Raw genomic sequence first — 16,402 nt, forward strand, 5'->3', positions numbered from 1 at the left:
AGAGGGTTCACTAAGACCTACAATATAAAGTGCCTTGAAATAATTATTATTGGGGTTTTGTGTAAATAACATTGAATTGAGATTTTAATATTTTATGTTGAGTATTTCACTCGAGGCCTCTTACTGTCTTCCGGTTGGGGGGATGAGGTTTTTAGGGTTAGGGTTAGGGTAAAGCATTACTGTCCGCTGGTGTAATGTCTTAGTGCTGCCGCTGGGCGGCCGCTAATGTTTATTCACGAGCTACACGTGGTTTTGGTCCACGGTAAAAGCTGGAGAAGTGAGCGGTGCACAGCGAGAGGCTTCCAGAGCAGCAACATGTCTCTGTACCGCAACTCCGCCTGGTTCCTGAAGGGAGTGACTGAGTTCACCAGGTAAGACATTTGTCCTGTTGTGTGTGCGCTGTGGGAGCCGGAGAGAGTCTGTGACTGTCCTGCTGTGCATCCTCAGTAGTGTGTGTGTTTGTGTGGAGGATCAGCACTCAACTAAAGACTTTTCTTATAACTGAATGACGGAAAGTTGATGGTAAACTATTTATAGCAAGCTTATTATAATCAACTTAAATGTGAATAAAACCTTTTTAGTTAACTAAAATAAAAATGATAACAAGACCTTTGAAAGCATTCAAACTAACTAAAGTTTAATATAGTAAAATTTGGTATCACAAACTGCCTGATGAGGGTTTGATGGACGTTTTTATTGAGGCTTTGGATGTGTGCAAGAGCTTTTGTGCCGACTGTTTTCAAAAAGTTCTGTTTATATTGTAATATCTAAATTGATTTGACTAACCCTTACCTCTGACATTTGGTGTAAATAAAATAAATTCATAAAGACTAAAACTAACACTGAAACTAATAAAAAAATAATCAAAACCAAGCATTTTCTAACAATACAAAAAAAAAAAAAACACTCTGGAAGCTAACTGAAATTAAACTGAATTAAAAAAGAAATAAAAATAAAAACTAATAAGAAAATACAAAACTATAATTACTCAAAACCATAGTGACAGTAAGAAACGCCCACTGAAAGCAGTGTAAAGTATGAATAGATTAGGGGGTGGCTGCTGCTAAATGCTTCCTAATGTTAAAGTGAATGTACATTTCTGTGAATTAACTGTAAGTGTTACAGCACACTATGTATTACTATGTTACAGTATTATCTTAATGATCATTTGAAAGTGTGAAAATGAGGCTGCAGACTTAAGTCGTGGTTTATGATCATAGATGGAAGGTTTTAGCAACAGACCCCTGAACATCACAGATTTGTGAATCAGTGTACACTTTATAGTGACTAAGCAAGAGGTTTGTAGGACCATAACTCAGTTTTTGAACAATAACAGGGCTCTAAGAGCTTTATCAGTCTTATGTGATCTATTGCAGCCCCGAGATGCCTTTCCTCATCAGTACACAGCAAGCCAAGTGTTTTGAAGAGGTGCTTTCGTGATTGTTTCCCTTCTCTCCTTTGTTCTGTGTTATCTTATTCTCCCAGAGAGCTGCCCGACAACCCGCTCTGACCCTGCACTAATAGCTCTCTGCATGACACCATCGAACAGAGCAGGCATTTAACCTCAGTAATTCTCTCTCTGCCTGTCCCCTTTATGCCCCACTTTGACCGCCCTTAACAATGGGGGGAATTGAGGTCCTTGGTGGCACACACGCTTAGACACACGCATACTCATAAATGACTGCTGTTGTCACCGCCATCACTCTCATCCCAAACCTCTCCTTGACAGAGACGATGCCAGGCACACACTTTCCTTCATTGTATCTGTACAGTAAAGCTGTGAGGACATTTACAGTCAGCAGGATGATCTCAAACACTCACCCCTCAAACACAGAGGCAGAGCTAAATCTGATGGCAGCAGCAAATAAGCAGGCAGCTGGTATATATATGAAATGCTGTGTTGATGTTTTACAGGAATGCCTTCTTATCAGCGTCTAAGCGGTTTGTGGAGAAGGACCTGGAGGTGTCTGTGGCTGGACGTTCCTTTATGATAACAGGAGCCAACAGTGGCATCGGAAAAGCCACTGCCATGGCCATCGCCAAGAGAGGTACCACACCTACGACCCTGTTTGTCTACAAATCAGCCCAAACATGGCAGACAGGAAAGCAACACATAGTAAAATCGCTGAGAGAAAGAAGCAACATGCATATCCATATGGATCTGTGAATTCATAAAAGGCCCAACTCCACATTTTTTAAAAATTCCAATTCCAACACTAAAAAACACTCAAAAAGTCAAGTATTTTTTTTTTGTAGTTTTACAACACACAAAAGTTGGGGTAAAATGTAAATAAAAATAAAATGTAATGGTTTGCAAATCTCATAAATACAGATGTTAAATATTTAAACATCAATTGTTTAAACTGATGCATAATTTTAAGATAAATAAGATTTTGAATTTGATGGCAGCCACACGCCACATAAAAGTTGATTGTCACAGTGTAGTGATTGTGTTTTCTTTTCATGATGCTCCAAATGTTTCAGCTGGGAAAAGGTCTGAAAGCTCACAACCCTCACTCTACTACTATAAAGCCATGCTGTTGTAACAGTATGCAGTTTAACATTGTCAAGCTGAAATATGCAAGGCCTTCACTGAAAAAGACATTGTCTGGATAAGAACTTTAACCTCCAGTGAGCTGTGATCATAGACAGTGATTTCTCGAAGTGTTCCTGATCCACTGATATCCACGAAAGAATGAAGTCGGTTTTTAATGCAGTCCTTGGGGGCCTGAGGATTAACATCCAATAATAATTTTATGTCTTGTCTTTTGTGCAGAGAATCCGATTACTTTTTTCAAGTAACAAGTAAAGTAAGGGATTACTGTTCCAAAAAAGTAATTAGATTACTGTTACTTTCCCGTAAGCACGCTGCGTTACTAAACCATGATATTGTTTGGGAGAGTGTCTCGTGACAATGACGTGCAAGCACGCAAGTCCATGGCAGCAACAGACGTGTGTAGACCAACAATGGATAATATGGAGTGCGGGAGAGAGTACAACCATGCAGTGTTTAAAGCTTGAAAGTACTGACATTACTTTGAATTTGATTCTGTAAAAAGTGACAAAAACATTAGCGTCTGATGTAAACTCTGCGTGGGAAGAAAACTTCTTTCTACAGCGAAAAATTAAACTTCTAATCTGAGAAAGCACCTAGCACAGTGTCAAGGGAATGTGAAATTCACAAAGAAACCCCCGGATCCCCCCACTGACATGACCGCTGCAGCACCGGGCAAACCTCCACCCACCCCACTCCTCCTAAACAGGTGAAAGAAGACTTAAGGGTGACAGGAGTTGGTACTGCTGAATCTTTGATTTTATTTATTTTTTGCTGTTTTACTTGCATCTATTTGAAAGAGTGAGTGTAAACACACAAAAAAAAATATTTTATATGCTGGAATATGTAGAAAATAGGTTTAAAGGTTAAAGAATTTCTCCAAGTCAAAGACAGTTGCATATAATTTAATTTTTGCTTGATGCAATGTGCATAAAGTTAAACGATTAAAACTAATAAAACAAGTTTTAAAAAGAGACTTTTTCATTTGATTCGATTTTATATGATGGATTCTGCAGAAAAAACAGAATTAGGCTGAAAGGTCTATTGCTTTATTACGTATTCAGGTTGTGTATCATGTTTTTAAAACGTAACTAATTAATAAAGTAACTAATTAATAAAGTAACTAATTAATAAAGTAACTAATTACTTTTGAAAATAAGTAATGGGAATACTTTCTTGGAGAAGTAATCATAGGGTGACCATATTTTGATTTCCAAAAAAGAGGACACTTTAAACGATGCCTTCTCTGTGCGGTTAATTAATTGTGAAATAAAATATGTCATATAGGCTTTTACAAGTCAACAAGTGCAAAAAAATAACTTAAAAACCTCTGGAATTAAATAATGGTACGGAAATAATGCCTCATCTGCATTAAAAATTACCAGTACTGGGTTGGTATGAGGGCTGGACTGGGACAAAAAATTGACCAGGGCATTTTGACTAGAGAACGGCCCACCAGGTATTATAGGAGCCATAAGCCATAAAGCCTTTGAATGAAAACAAACGCTGTTGTGACAGTGATGTACACAGTCTTGTTGGTATATGTATGATTTCTATACATTTCAGATAATTATTTTTTAAAAGCAAGACATTTTAAATGATAATAAGAAAGAAAAGTATTTCTTTGAGCCCCCCTTTCCCTACCTGGCCCCCTGGCAAAACTTTGCTAGACCCGCCCCTGCACAGTTACCAGCTGTCAGCTACATAGAAAAGGATCCTGGTGTTATTTGTCTCTCAGAAACAGTTCATAACTTCCCTTCAACTCATTCATGTCACCTAAAAGGTAAACCTGTTTCTCCATCACCTGTTCAGCTCTGATGATTCAGTAAGGACATCTCCTGGTTTCATCTTCATGTTTCCCTCTCACCACATATCCAAACCGATATCATATCACTATCAGTAATATCATAGCACCTGCCCAGCTGTATAGAAACGCCGTCATGCTAGCTAGGACGCAGTACGAGTTATTGAAAGTGACTGTAAAATGTCAGCACAACAAAAATAAACTACACCTAAACTTGGTTTATATCTGACCCAGATAGACTGCAGGTCGTAACTTCTTACCCGAAGTTCAGTTCACCTGACACTCATCCACCTGCTGGCCTCTGTGGAAGCTCCGCCATAGACACCACCAAATAACTGAGTTATTTTTACACACCGGCCAGCATCTGGCCAATCCACCACCTTTCATTGTTTATACCGTTACAAAACAACAACAACAACAAAACCATCGGCCGTAAAAACAAAAAATCACCATCGGCCCACTGCGCAAATGCCCGATGGCCAGTCCAGCTATGGCCGGTACGAGAGAAATTTCTTTTGCAGTTCATCTGAAAAGATGCACTTGCGCTTTGGGATCTTTTAAACATCATTAGGGGTGTTGGTGCGCGCTGTCTGTCCCGTCTATGAGTGCAGAACAAGCGCTCACAAAGCAGCAGTTTCGGGGATGACGTCACACACATGGGTCCTCTGAATACAGGAAAACCCGGACATTTTTATGAATCTCAAAAATCCCCCTGGAAGCCCCGGACAGAACGTGAAAAGTGGACATGTCCGGGGAAAAGGGGACAGTTGGTCACCCTAAGTAATCAGTAATTAGTAGCAAATTACTATATTCAAGTAACTTGACCAGCACTGCTTTTGTTGACAGAGATCTCGCTCTCCAGTTCATTGAATCTTTTTATGATATCATGTACTGGAGATGAATAGATAGTTAACTTTAGAATTTTATGTTGAGGAAAATAATTCTCAAATTTTTCCTCAATTTTCAGACAGTTTTTTCCAGATTGGTGAACTCTACTTCAGAGTAATTGCATCTCTAAGATGCTCTTTTTTTTTATACCTAATCATGTAACAACCTGTTGCCAAGTAACCTAGTTAGTTGCAAACTGTTCCTCCAGCTGTTTTTAGTACCACTTACTGTTCCAGCCGTTTGCTGCGCTCTCCTAACTTTTTTAGGGGACTGTTGCTGTCATTAATTCAAAATGAGGAAAGTCTTAAATTTCTGGAAGTGGGGTTGTATATGAGTAATAATAAAACAAAGTACATTCACAATCGAGTAAAACTCTCAAGTGCAGGTTTTAAGGAAGCAAACAGTTCCAAAATAGTGGCCACAAAGCACATTGATGCTCCTTAAAAGACTTTTATAATAATAATAATAATAATAATGGATTGCATTTATATAGCGCTTTTCTAGACACTCAAAGTGCTTTACAATTCCACTATTCATTCACTCTCACATTTTCACACTTTATATTTAAAGATTGTAGTATTCATTCAATTTTTCAGGAAAAGGTTGATTTTAAGGTCCTTCTTTATCTTGTCATTGTATTCAACTGCTTATTTCCATTGCTAGTACCATGATTTATGTCTTTATATCTTTGCCACAGGTGGAACGATCCACATGGTGTGCAGGAATAAGGACAAAGCTGAGGAGGCAAGGGCTGATATTGTCAAGGAGACTGGAAATAAAGTACAGTGTGACTCTCTTTTCATCAACAAGATAGACTTGCACAAACAACCTTCAGTTTTACACCAGAGTTGACATTGATATTCATTCTGCTAAATGTCTGGCGTCATTACAGGAGGTCTATGTTCATATCCTCGACCTGTCTGAGACCAAGAAGGTCTGGGAGTTTGCTGAGGGCTTTAAGAGGAAGTACAAGTCTCTTAATGTACTGGTGAGCAACATATTAGTCTTTTGGGGGGGTCCTGGCAACTGCGACCACTGAATGATCATATATTGATATGTTTTAGATCAATAATGCGGGTGCCATCATGAGCCAGAGGGATCTGAATGCAGAGGGGCTTGAGAAAAGCTTTGCTACTAATGTCCTGGGTGAGTCAAAGATCAGACAAGAGGTATGAAGACCAGTCTGATGAAAGGGAAAAATGGAAGATAGTTAATTTGTACTTCAATGTTTGGTCTTCTTCAGGCGTTTACATTCTCACCAAGAGTCTCATTCCACTGCTGGAGAAGAGTGTGGACCCCAGAGTGGTGAGTCTGATCATTCAACCCATGTTCACTGTCAGTCCACATAAAGTATTCACTCCTACAATATTGTGCAAAAGTCTTGAGTCACCACCCCTTTCTTTATATTTTGCTTGGAAAATGGGACATAGGTAGGTGATTTATTGAACCTTGTGCCAGAATACATCCAAATAAAGTATAGAAGGCCTCAGTTGTGCAAAATTCTAACAAGCTGGAAAGTTAGTATTTGATATGACTGCCTTTGTTCTCGGACTCTGCCTGAATGCTCTTTGGCAAGCTCTCTTTTAATTTTTTTAAGTAGTTTTAAGCAATAGTTCTCCAGGTTTCTTAAAGGACATTCAAAGCTCTTCTTTGTTTTACTGTCTGTCAATATGATCCCACCATGAAACATCAGCCTTTTCCCTCAGTTTCCCTTCTTTAAGAATGGCTTTTTGACAGTCTGTGATACCACCTCTGATGAGGCTTCAGTGAACTGAAGCCCCAGATGCATTCCTCAGGTCCTGTATCAGACCTTTGCTAGATTATTTTCTCCTGTTTCCTAAAGACATGATTTAATATACTGCTTTACATCTTTTAGGCCTGTCACTTCTTTTGTCCTCTACTTGTCTAGCTTCCTCAGTTCTTTAAGGACACGCTGGACACTTGTACTTTTTTGTAGATTCGATTAAAAAATGCAAACATTATTTTTTTAATTGACAAGCTGCTAGTAAGAAAGTGTCAAAAGATGCAATTTAAAATCATTCTGTTCAACAACATTGGTTCATCCCTTGTGTTATTTGCATTTTTTTTCTTGAAAGATTCATATTTCACTGTTTAGTGGCTTAACAAACAACAACAAAAACACTCCTCTAAAAATGCTCATCTACAAAGCCTAGAGTGAAAATGTGTGGAAAAGTAGCCAATGTCCAAAGAAAAAGTTCAGAATGCTGAAGAACTTGTGCTCAAGACCACTTTTCAAAATGACAGGAAATGTCTCGGTCCCTGTAAGCAAAACAAAAAGAAATGAGGAGTGTCTCAAGAGTTTTGCACAGTATTGTATATTGTTTTCAGAAACAGTCAGTAAAATATGAGGCTCTGGCCAACATAACTGGACAGTGTAATAATCAGGTAATGAGTCCGAGCTGTTGCATGAGGGCTATTTAATAGGTGAACAAGGATTCGCACAAGTAAACATTGCAGTAACACAATGACAAATAAAATACTAGATCGGCAACACTTAATGCAGGATTAAATGCAGTTGTAGTGATAATAGAGGATTTGGGATAAGTGTGGTTTATTTCGGTTTCTGTATTTGTGATCTGGTTTCAGTACTTTTTTGCTCACTAAACAAAGCATTTAGAGCTGTAACATTGGGTTTTAGGAAACTTGTGAATATTTGGGGTGGGGGGGTGTCTACAGATTAATTCTCATTCCCCTGTGTTCAGATCACAGTGTCATCAGGTGGAATGCTGGTGCAGAAGCTCAGGACAGGAAACCTGCAGTCTGAGAGAGGCCGCTACGACGGCACCATGGTCTACGCCCAGCACAAAGTAAGATATGAACTGGAAGCATCTGCTCGTCACAATTGACAAGACTGGTCAGGTTTAACGTCCTTCAGCTGTCTGAGTTCTCCAGGAACCGAGCAAGTTTGAAAAGTTTGAAAATGAGTGAAAACAAGAAGAGTATAATTAGTCTTCTGGTCATTGTATCTATGTATCAGAATATGACAATTTTAAGCACAGTCTTTAATCAGATATTGAAAGAACATATTTATGTTTGGTATAGCTGACAGATGATTAAGTGATGATTTATGAATAGATTTAGGATCCACATTATATCAGTGGTTTAAAAATTTAAACTTGCATTCCAGAATTCAAAACTGAAAACTTACCCAGTGAGCAAACGTCTGGGTTCAGCCCTGATTGGCAGTTGGATATTTGACTTAAAAGTATCACCTGCAGTGTTAAAGGTGTGGTTCATCGCATGACAAAGACGGGCGTTCACAGTCGATCATTGAAGTACACGGATGTTAGATGCACTCAGACGGGCTTGATGATGTGTGTTCCAGAGGCAGCAGGTGGTGATGACAGAGCAGCTGGCAAAATCTCACACTAACATCCACTTCTCCGTCATGCATCCTGGCTGGGTGGATACTCCAGGTACCACTCACTCACATAAAGTAAAATCCGAATGCTTACACAATTTACAAAAGCATTAGATGTATTCCATCTGTGTGCGTATTTAAATTGATTTGCTCTCTGTTACCTGTGTGTGTGTGTGTGTGTGTGTGTGTGTGTGTGTGTGTGTGTGTGTGTGTGTGTGTGTGTGTGTGTGTGTGTGTTTCCCAGCAGTGGCCAATGCTATGCCAGACTTTCATCAATCCATGAAGGACAGCCTGCGGACCCCAGAGCAGGGCGCCGACACAGTGGTGTGGCTGTCTGTCTCTGAGGCTGCTGTCAAAAACCCCAGTGGACGTTTCTATCAGGGTATGTTTTACAGTGCAAAATTCTTTTTTCCCCTTAATATGAACACAAAAATCCAAAATAAATGATCAAGATTTCCATTTAGGAATGTAAACTGGTAAGACAGAGAGAATAGCACAGCTGAATTGTGTATTGAACAGTAGTGAGATGAATGTGCTGCATGGGGTGTGCGTATGTGTGGATTTGGCCTGTGTCCATTGCAGCTGGAGGGGACTGCTTTGGTGCCAGATACCACCAAGGAGCACTCACACACAGATGCACTTTTTCATACACACAGAAAGGTTGTTGTCTGACAGCACTCTTCAAACTAGACATACATACTGCACTTATAATAATAATTTCATAATAATAAAACCAAAAGTGACAGCAACTTGCTGTAACAACTGGAAGAAAGCCATAGATGGCTCTAATTTTTTAAAATTGTAATTAATTTAATTGGATTACTGCAACTCCCTTTTAATAGGGCATGGCCAAGACACTTTGCCATGCCTGCAACTGGTGCAAAATGCTGCAGCACGGTTTTTAACTGGTAAAAGAAAATTTGAGCATATTACTCCAGTTCTGGCCTCCTTACACTGGCTTCCAATTGAATTTAGGATCTATTTTAAAATTATTTTACAGCTTTTTTTTAAAATACTGATCTCGCACCTGTATATTTGTCCAATCTGCTGAAGCCCTATGTCCCTCCTTATTAACTCCGGTCAGCTGAGTAGATGTTGCTCTCAGTCCCTAAATCACGGCTGAAACTTAGAGGAGCATTCTCTACTGTGGCCCTGAAGCTTTGAAATGCTCGTCCTCTTCACATTAGGCAATCTACTTCAGTGCTGGTCTTTATAGACCTGTGATTAAGAGGGAGATGGTCTGTGTGAAGCGGTCAAAAGTCTGGACAAAAGACAGTTCTCTTGCCCTTTGCTGGTGTTTTGATTGCACTGACTGGTCCTTGTTTCAATAGAGCTCTTGTGACTTGGATGAACTTACTGATGTGGTGTGTAGCTACATTCCTTTTTGTAAAGACTCTGTGATTCCATCTAGAGAATTTAAGAGAGAGACTTTCCCCAATAACAAACCGTGGCTCTCCAAAGACATCAAGGATCTGATTCTTAAAAGGAAAATTGCTTTTAATGAGGTTGACCTTTGAGAAGATACTTAAGAAAGAGATTTCAATGTCAGCTGAACATCACCTTGACCCCTTCCAGTTCGCCTATAATGCAGGAAGAGGCATGGAGGATGCTGTTGTCACACTCCTGCATTTCTTGTATAAGCATTTTGAGGACCCTAACACTCATGCAAGATTATTATTTGTTGACTTCTCATTTGCATTCAACACAATTCAGCCCTCCTAACTTGCCGATAGGCTTTATAATCATTTTAAGCTTGACCATAGTCTGATCAGTTGGATCCTAGACTTTTTGACTAATAGGTCATGGATTGTGACCTATTTGACTAATAGAGATAAGGCGCAGTTGGTGGAAGCTAGATCTTACTACAGCAGACACTTGCTTATCGAGTTTGAGCGAGCTATCCAGCAGTACACCCAAGTTACTTACATAGTCACAGGAAGAGCTAGCAAAAGGACCCAGGGCAGCACAAGGTTGGACACGAGGGATTTTACTGTTGAACACCACAATCAGTCTTCTTATCGTTTAAAACGAGGGAATTACTCAGGAACCATTCTTTGACCTCCTGCACGCATTCTTGAAAGTAGTGCAGGGACACAACAAGGTCGTCAGTAAGTTCAAAATAGATCTGTATGTCATCGGCGTAACAGTGGAAGGCGATATTGTATTTTTCAAAGATTGAGCCTAGAGGGAGCAAATACAATGAGAAAAGAATAGGGCCTAAAACTGATCCTTGAGGTACACCGCAACAGACCGGTGCAGAGGAAGAGGAGAAGGTGCCCAAGTTAACCGAAAAGGACCTGTCAGCGAGGTATGATTTAAACCAGTCAAGGGCAGTGCCTCTAATACCCACAGTGTGCTCAAGTCTTAATAATAGGATGTTATGGTCCACCATATCAAAAGCCGAAGAGAGGTCCAATAAAACTAGGACCATAGGGCGTCCAGTATCAGTAATTACAAGAATATCATTAAGAACTCTAACCAACGCCGTTTCAGTACTATGCAATGGCTTAAAAGCAGATTGAAATTTCTCAGCAATATTGTTCGTGTCCAAGTACGCCTGGAGCTGGGAGAGAACTAGTCTCTCCAGGATCTTGGACAAGAACGAAAATCAAAAGTTTGGGACTGTAGTGGCATGGGGCAGCCTGAAGGATCTGCTCTTTACTGTTGACTTTAGAATATCAATGATAGCAGAACAATTAAGATTGTGATATATGTACAGTAAAATATATTTTTGCTGACATGGCTCTATTCTGGGAGCTCTCCACTCATGCATGCATGGAGAGACTAAGGTGGGAGGAGCAGCACATAAACCACAGCACAGAACATATGACCAGGAAATTATGCTTAATTTCCTGCTGTGGCTGACAGGGTGAAGGTGGGTTACAAAGTGGCTTGCAGGATTGCTGCACCTGTGGGCTGGCTAAATCGGTTTTAACGCCTTTCCCAATGTAATAGTTGCCATTTGGATGTTTAGAAGAGTATCAACTGGCACAGGCAATGAGGTTAGCTCACTGTCAATGATTGTGGCTGAGCCTGCCTGAACCAATGTTATGACTGATGGTCAGTAAAAGCTTCTTTTTAGTAGAGCAGATTTCTTTGCAGGAATGTCCAAACTATTGAACTGTACAAAATAATCTGTTTTCCCACAATTTGTTTGATTGACATGTTTTAATGTCAAGTTTCGAGCACACGCATTCTGTAGACATAAATATATACATGAAAACTTGATGATTTTTAAGTTTTGTTTTTTGTTTTTTTCTGTTGTTATTTCAATTATATTTGCATGTTTGAAATAAAATTCTATCTATCTATCTATCTATCTATCTATCTATCTATCTATCTATCTATCTATCTATCTTAATCTTTTTTCCCCCCTCTGTGCACACAAACACATGCACTGCTACTACCATACCTATTCCCTCTGCTCTCTGGTCATTAAAATTCATTTGACTCACAGCTGTCATAAAAGCATGTTGTCACTCTATGGCTATGTAGCTGGTCATATAAAAATGACTTAACTCCTTCATTCTGTTCATTGACGCCATAGTGGACCACGAAAATTTTATATAGTATGTAGTTTAAACCTTATTTATTTTAATTATTAATATCTGGGTTTGTTCGATTTTGTTTTTTTTGCACTACATTAGATAACCTCAAAATAGCATTGTGAAAAATAACAATGTTGCCATTTTTGTTATTTGTGTGTTGTAATCTTTATGAAAAAACTAAAAAACACCTCTTAATCTTTTGAGTTTGGTGTATGGCGGGGTGCTGTGGACACCCATGTTTGTGATTGCGTAGAATTTTTAAATCAATACCATGGTTCATCTACTGAAAATCTCAGTGAACTTGACTTGAGCTCACATTTTCTGAAAATCAGAGGAATTCCACATTTATAACACAGGTATGTCTACTAGGAGACTAAACAGTAGCAATGTATTTATAAAGAATTACAAACAACAATTATTATCCAATTTATTTATTGATTGATTTCCTAATTGAAAATTGAAAATTGAAAAACAAAAGCCAAAGTGATCATTATTGGAGCAGCTTAATTAATTTTTGCAGTGTAATTTGCTGTTAATATCCTTTTCCAACCTCAGTTTGTGTTTTTGTCACGTTTGCCCAGGGTCAAAGAAGCAATGCTGGAGATTGTTTCTGTGTTCTCTTTTAGTGTCAATACACGGGAACCTCTTAGAGAGGCCAGGGTTGAAAAAGGGATGCCGGAGAACCTCCAAGGTTGTTATCCGCTGGTTTGCATCCAAGGCCAACATCTGTTTAATAAGGGTGACAAATAAATGTTGGCCATTTTCAGGTCCTCTTCCAACCTTCATTATCAAGACATTTACGTTTTAAATATCGAGTCTCCAGGGATTGATATCCTGTCTCGTACTGAAATTGTTGGCCGCTCTTAAATGTCCAGCGCTGTTTGTTGTAGCTGTCTTCAATGAAATAGTCATCAGTGTAGATGCCAGAGTCAAGAATATGATCTTTCGGCCTCATGTATCCATGAGGGCATCATTTGATGGATTGACTGCAATGGCATTCATCTATTCTATGGGACACATTTCCATGCCATTCCAATGATTTATCCCAATGTCACATCTCACATTCAGCTTGTCAGCCTCTAATTGAGTCTCTGTGACAAGAAGCGCAGAGTGCAGACAGAGGAGGAGAAATCAATCTCTCCTCTGTGGTCACAAGTGTAAATGTTTAGATGTATAGCCATGTTACTTCCCATGTTAACTTGCACATCCATTAGAAGGAGCCAGCAGGTCTATAGACTCCCTCTGACCTGTTGGGCTTTTATCAGTGGGAGACTCTGCACCTGGACTCACATGTTTGTGTGCGTAGGTGTGATGAGTATGGATCAGTTCACAGGTGAGGGGAAAATTGTGCATTTTCTCTATTACAGAGTGCAAACTTTGATTTGTTTTACAGAATTATGGGTGTATATCCAAGTGTGACTTCCTTTGTGATTGTTTTTATGTCACAGGTCAGAACTGGGAGACACTAGAAGGTCGATGGGATCGTGACATAACCACCACAACCGTCTCCCAACACACACATGCGTACACACACACACTCCTCTCTCCCATAAGGAATGCCATTTTTCAGTCTGATGCTGACTTTCCTGTTTGAATTAGAGGTGCAAACATCAGTCTACTGTGATAAATTGTGTTTATCCAGGGCCAAAGGATCAAGGCGACTGTAATATAGTGTAAATTGATGAAGAAACAAAGAGAGGCACAACAAATGAGAGTGGAAAAAAATCCCAATGAAGTCAACATTGTATTTTGGCTGCTACAGAGAAAGGACAAAGAAGCTGAATGTGAAGCAGAAACAAAGGGATGGATGGATTTTAGCTTGAGTCAAAGAAGAGCAAGGCATGGGGGCATTAAGAGTGTCTGGAGGCCACACTTACCTCTTTCAGTGAGAGGAATGTGTACACTCACAGAGAGAAAATTAAGGTGTGCATTTAAGGAGAAGCACGAACAAATCAATGAACAGTTTAACACCACTGGTCAAAGGGGTGCAGGATACTTTTAGGGTAAGACCAGGCTGGCGTTTGGATATGTGCTGACTTTCCACGACAGGTTATATGAAGGCTGATTTAATTTCATATTCCCCCTGATAAACAATTGAAATCAGTTTTATTTGACATGAAAATCAAACCATTGGTTAGACAACACAACAGTTTTTGTAAGTGCAACCCATCATGTTAACATTAGTGTTTGTTTGTGTGTGTGTGTGTGTTTGCAACAGACCGGAAGATGGTGTCCACCCACCTGCCTTTGGCCTGGACCCACAGCTCCCTCTCTGGAGGAACAAAAGTTAATGTCTGTACTGGAGGACTTAGCCAAGACGTTTCAGTCACACTAAGTAGGCAGGAGACCAGTACAACACTAACGCAACAAGTTTACACCGACTGAGGCTGGGCTCAGATTTTTCTTTTCTTTTTTTTTAAACAAAACAGATAAAGTTCCCCAGGTGATGGAGTAAGAATGAATCTTCAGTGCCCATTTAAAGTGGCAGTGCTATCTGTAGCCGCTAGTTTTAAGTAGGAGTGCTAAGATGTGTTTGGGAATCCCAGCCTCATAATGCCAAACTAAAGTCACAGATGATGAAGGGATTAGCGAGATTTGTAATGCTTTATTACTACTTGAATAAAGAAGCTTTTTTATGTCTTTTGGACTTTATAAGAACTAAACACTTTATTGTAGAAGTGTTTGATAGTGATGCCTTTATAAGTGAGTTATTGTGTCGATTTGGAGATCCCTCATAAAGCACAGACAGCACAACCTGTCACTGAGACTTTATTAAAGTTGTCGATCAGATGGGAATCTGATGGGACCAAAGTCACACACGACCAGCCACGGGTTCAGCGTCCTGCTTGTGTTCTGATGACTTACAAACGTAAGCATGTGTGTTTGAAAGCTCTGTAAGTAACCTGTGTATTTGCTTTACTGTAGTGTAGTTTTTGTAATGTTCAGGCTGAACCCAGACTGGTATTGTGCTGTACTCTTTATGAGCTTAGACACAGTGCAGCAGCATCACTTGACACATGCAATAAAATCTGTAGATTTATATTTGGTGATATCTGCCGAGCACCTTAAAAAAAACAAAAACAAAAAAAACAACCCAAACAAAGTGTTTTACTTACTGTGACTGCACTTGACTTTCTTGTAAATGCTTGCTTGAATAAAGAACAGCAGTGCTCGTTTTCTGTGAGTTTGTTCAACAGTTCTTACAAGTGGAAAGAAAAAAACCCAACAACCCACAGTCAAAGAAAGATATCAAATATTTTATTGGGCATCATATTTTTCTCTCTGTACTCTGGCCAGAGGGGACAGAGAGACCAAAGTCAGCTCCGTATGGTCAACAGTATTTCAAAATACAGTTATCTGGAGATATTAACATCTTGTTTGGAACAGCAAGTGTCTTTTACAAGCAGTTGAAAGAGGAAAAAGTCAAGACAGAAATCAGCTTACAGAGTTTGATATTATGGGCGGTGGTGTTGTGGAATATGAGTCACGTTTTACATGTTAAAGTGGCCTCTCATCCATTTTAGTGTTTGCTGAACTAAAAACAACAAAAATGACTCCTGTTCAAGACTGTGAAAGAAAAGGAACTAAGACATTAACCACAGGATGAAAAAAAAAAACAAACAGCTTGCTTCTGGCACTGGCAGACAATGTTGAAGATCTACTTTGTTCGCCATTTCTGCAAACAAAGAATCCAGGAGTTTCTCATACTATTAACACCCATCTGCCGTGCCTCTGACAGAAGACATGATAAGAATTAATGACTGGAGGAGACTCTAATGAAAGGAGAGCACTGACTCCTAATTGTACAGCAGCAGGACCATCAACCCTGTTGATCCCTAATGAATCATGGTGGTGTGTTTTTTTTTTTTTCCCTAACAATACGTTGGGGTAGGACTGAAAGAACAGTCTGCCAACACTGACCAACTGCTCATCAGCCAATTGCTGTTGCCCATTTCTGATACCACAGAGGCTCAGATAACAACAACAGCCTTGGAAATAAGTGAATACACGTTTAAGCTGCACTGAGGTTATCACATTAATAATGACTCAATTACAAGCAGAAAAACCTTAAGGCTGAAAAAAAGGAAACCAGTTCTTCAAATGGTTACTTGAGGCAGGCTCTGTCCTCACAGACCCCCGTGAAGGAATGGACAACTTTACAGCAGAAATAAACATCTGGTCTCTATAGCTATTTTCTGCAGTTGTGACAAAAGTTAGGGTAATTT

At 39.5% G+C, this 16,402-nt stretch overlaps 1 protein-coding gene across 1 annotated transcript; it reads left to right on the top strand.

Moving 5' to 3' along the window:
- The first annotated feature begins 240 nt into the window (after window positions 1-240).
- On the top strand, window positions 241-15,351 carry dhrs12la (dehydrogenase/reductase 12-like a). Its single transcript, XM_040025040.1, is given in 11 exon segments — window positions 241-371; window positions 1,915-2,048; window positions 5,944-6,026; window positions 6,139-6,234; window positions 6,311-6,392; window positions 6,490-6,551; window positions 7,970-8,074; window positions 8,593-8,683; window positions 8,873-9,010; window positions 14,395-14,441; window positions 14,443-15,351. Coding segments are annotated over 11 exon segments (963 nt in total). The 5' UTR covers window positions 241-315; the 3' UTR covers window positions 14,512-15,351.
- Window positions 15,352-16,402: the final 1,051 nt, after the last annotated feature.

The sequence above is a fragment of the Simochromis diagramma genome, unplaced genomic scaffold (genome assembly GCF_900408965.1).
Source record: "Simochromis diagramma unplaced genomic scaffold, fSimDia1.1 OVJJ01000348.1, whole genome shotgun sequence".
NCBI lineage: Eukaryota > Metazoa > Chordata > Actinopteri > Cichliformes > Cichlidae > Simochromis > Simochromis diagramma.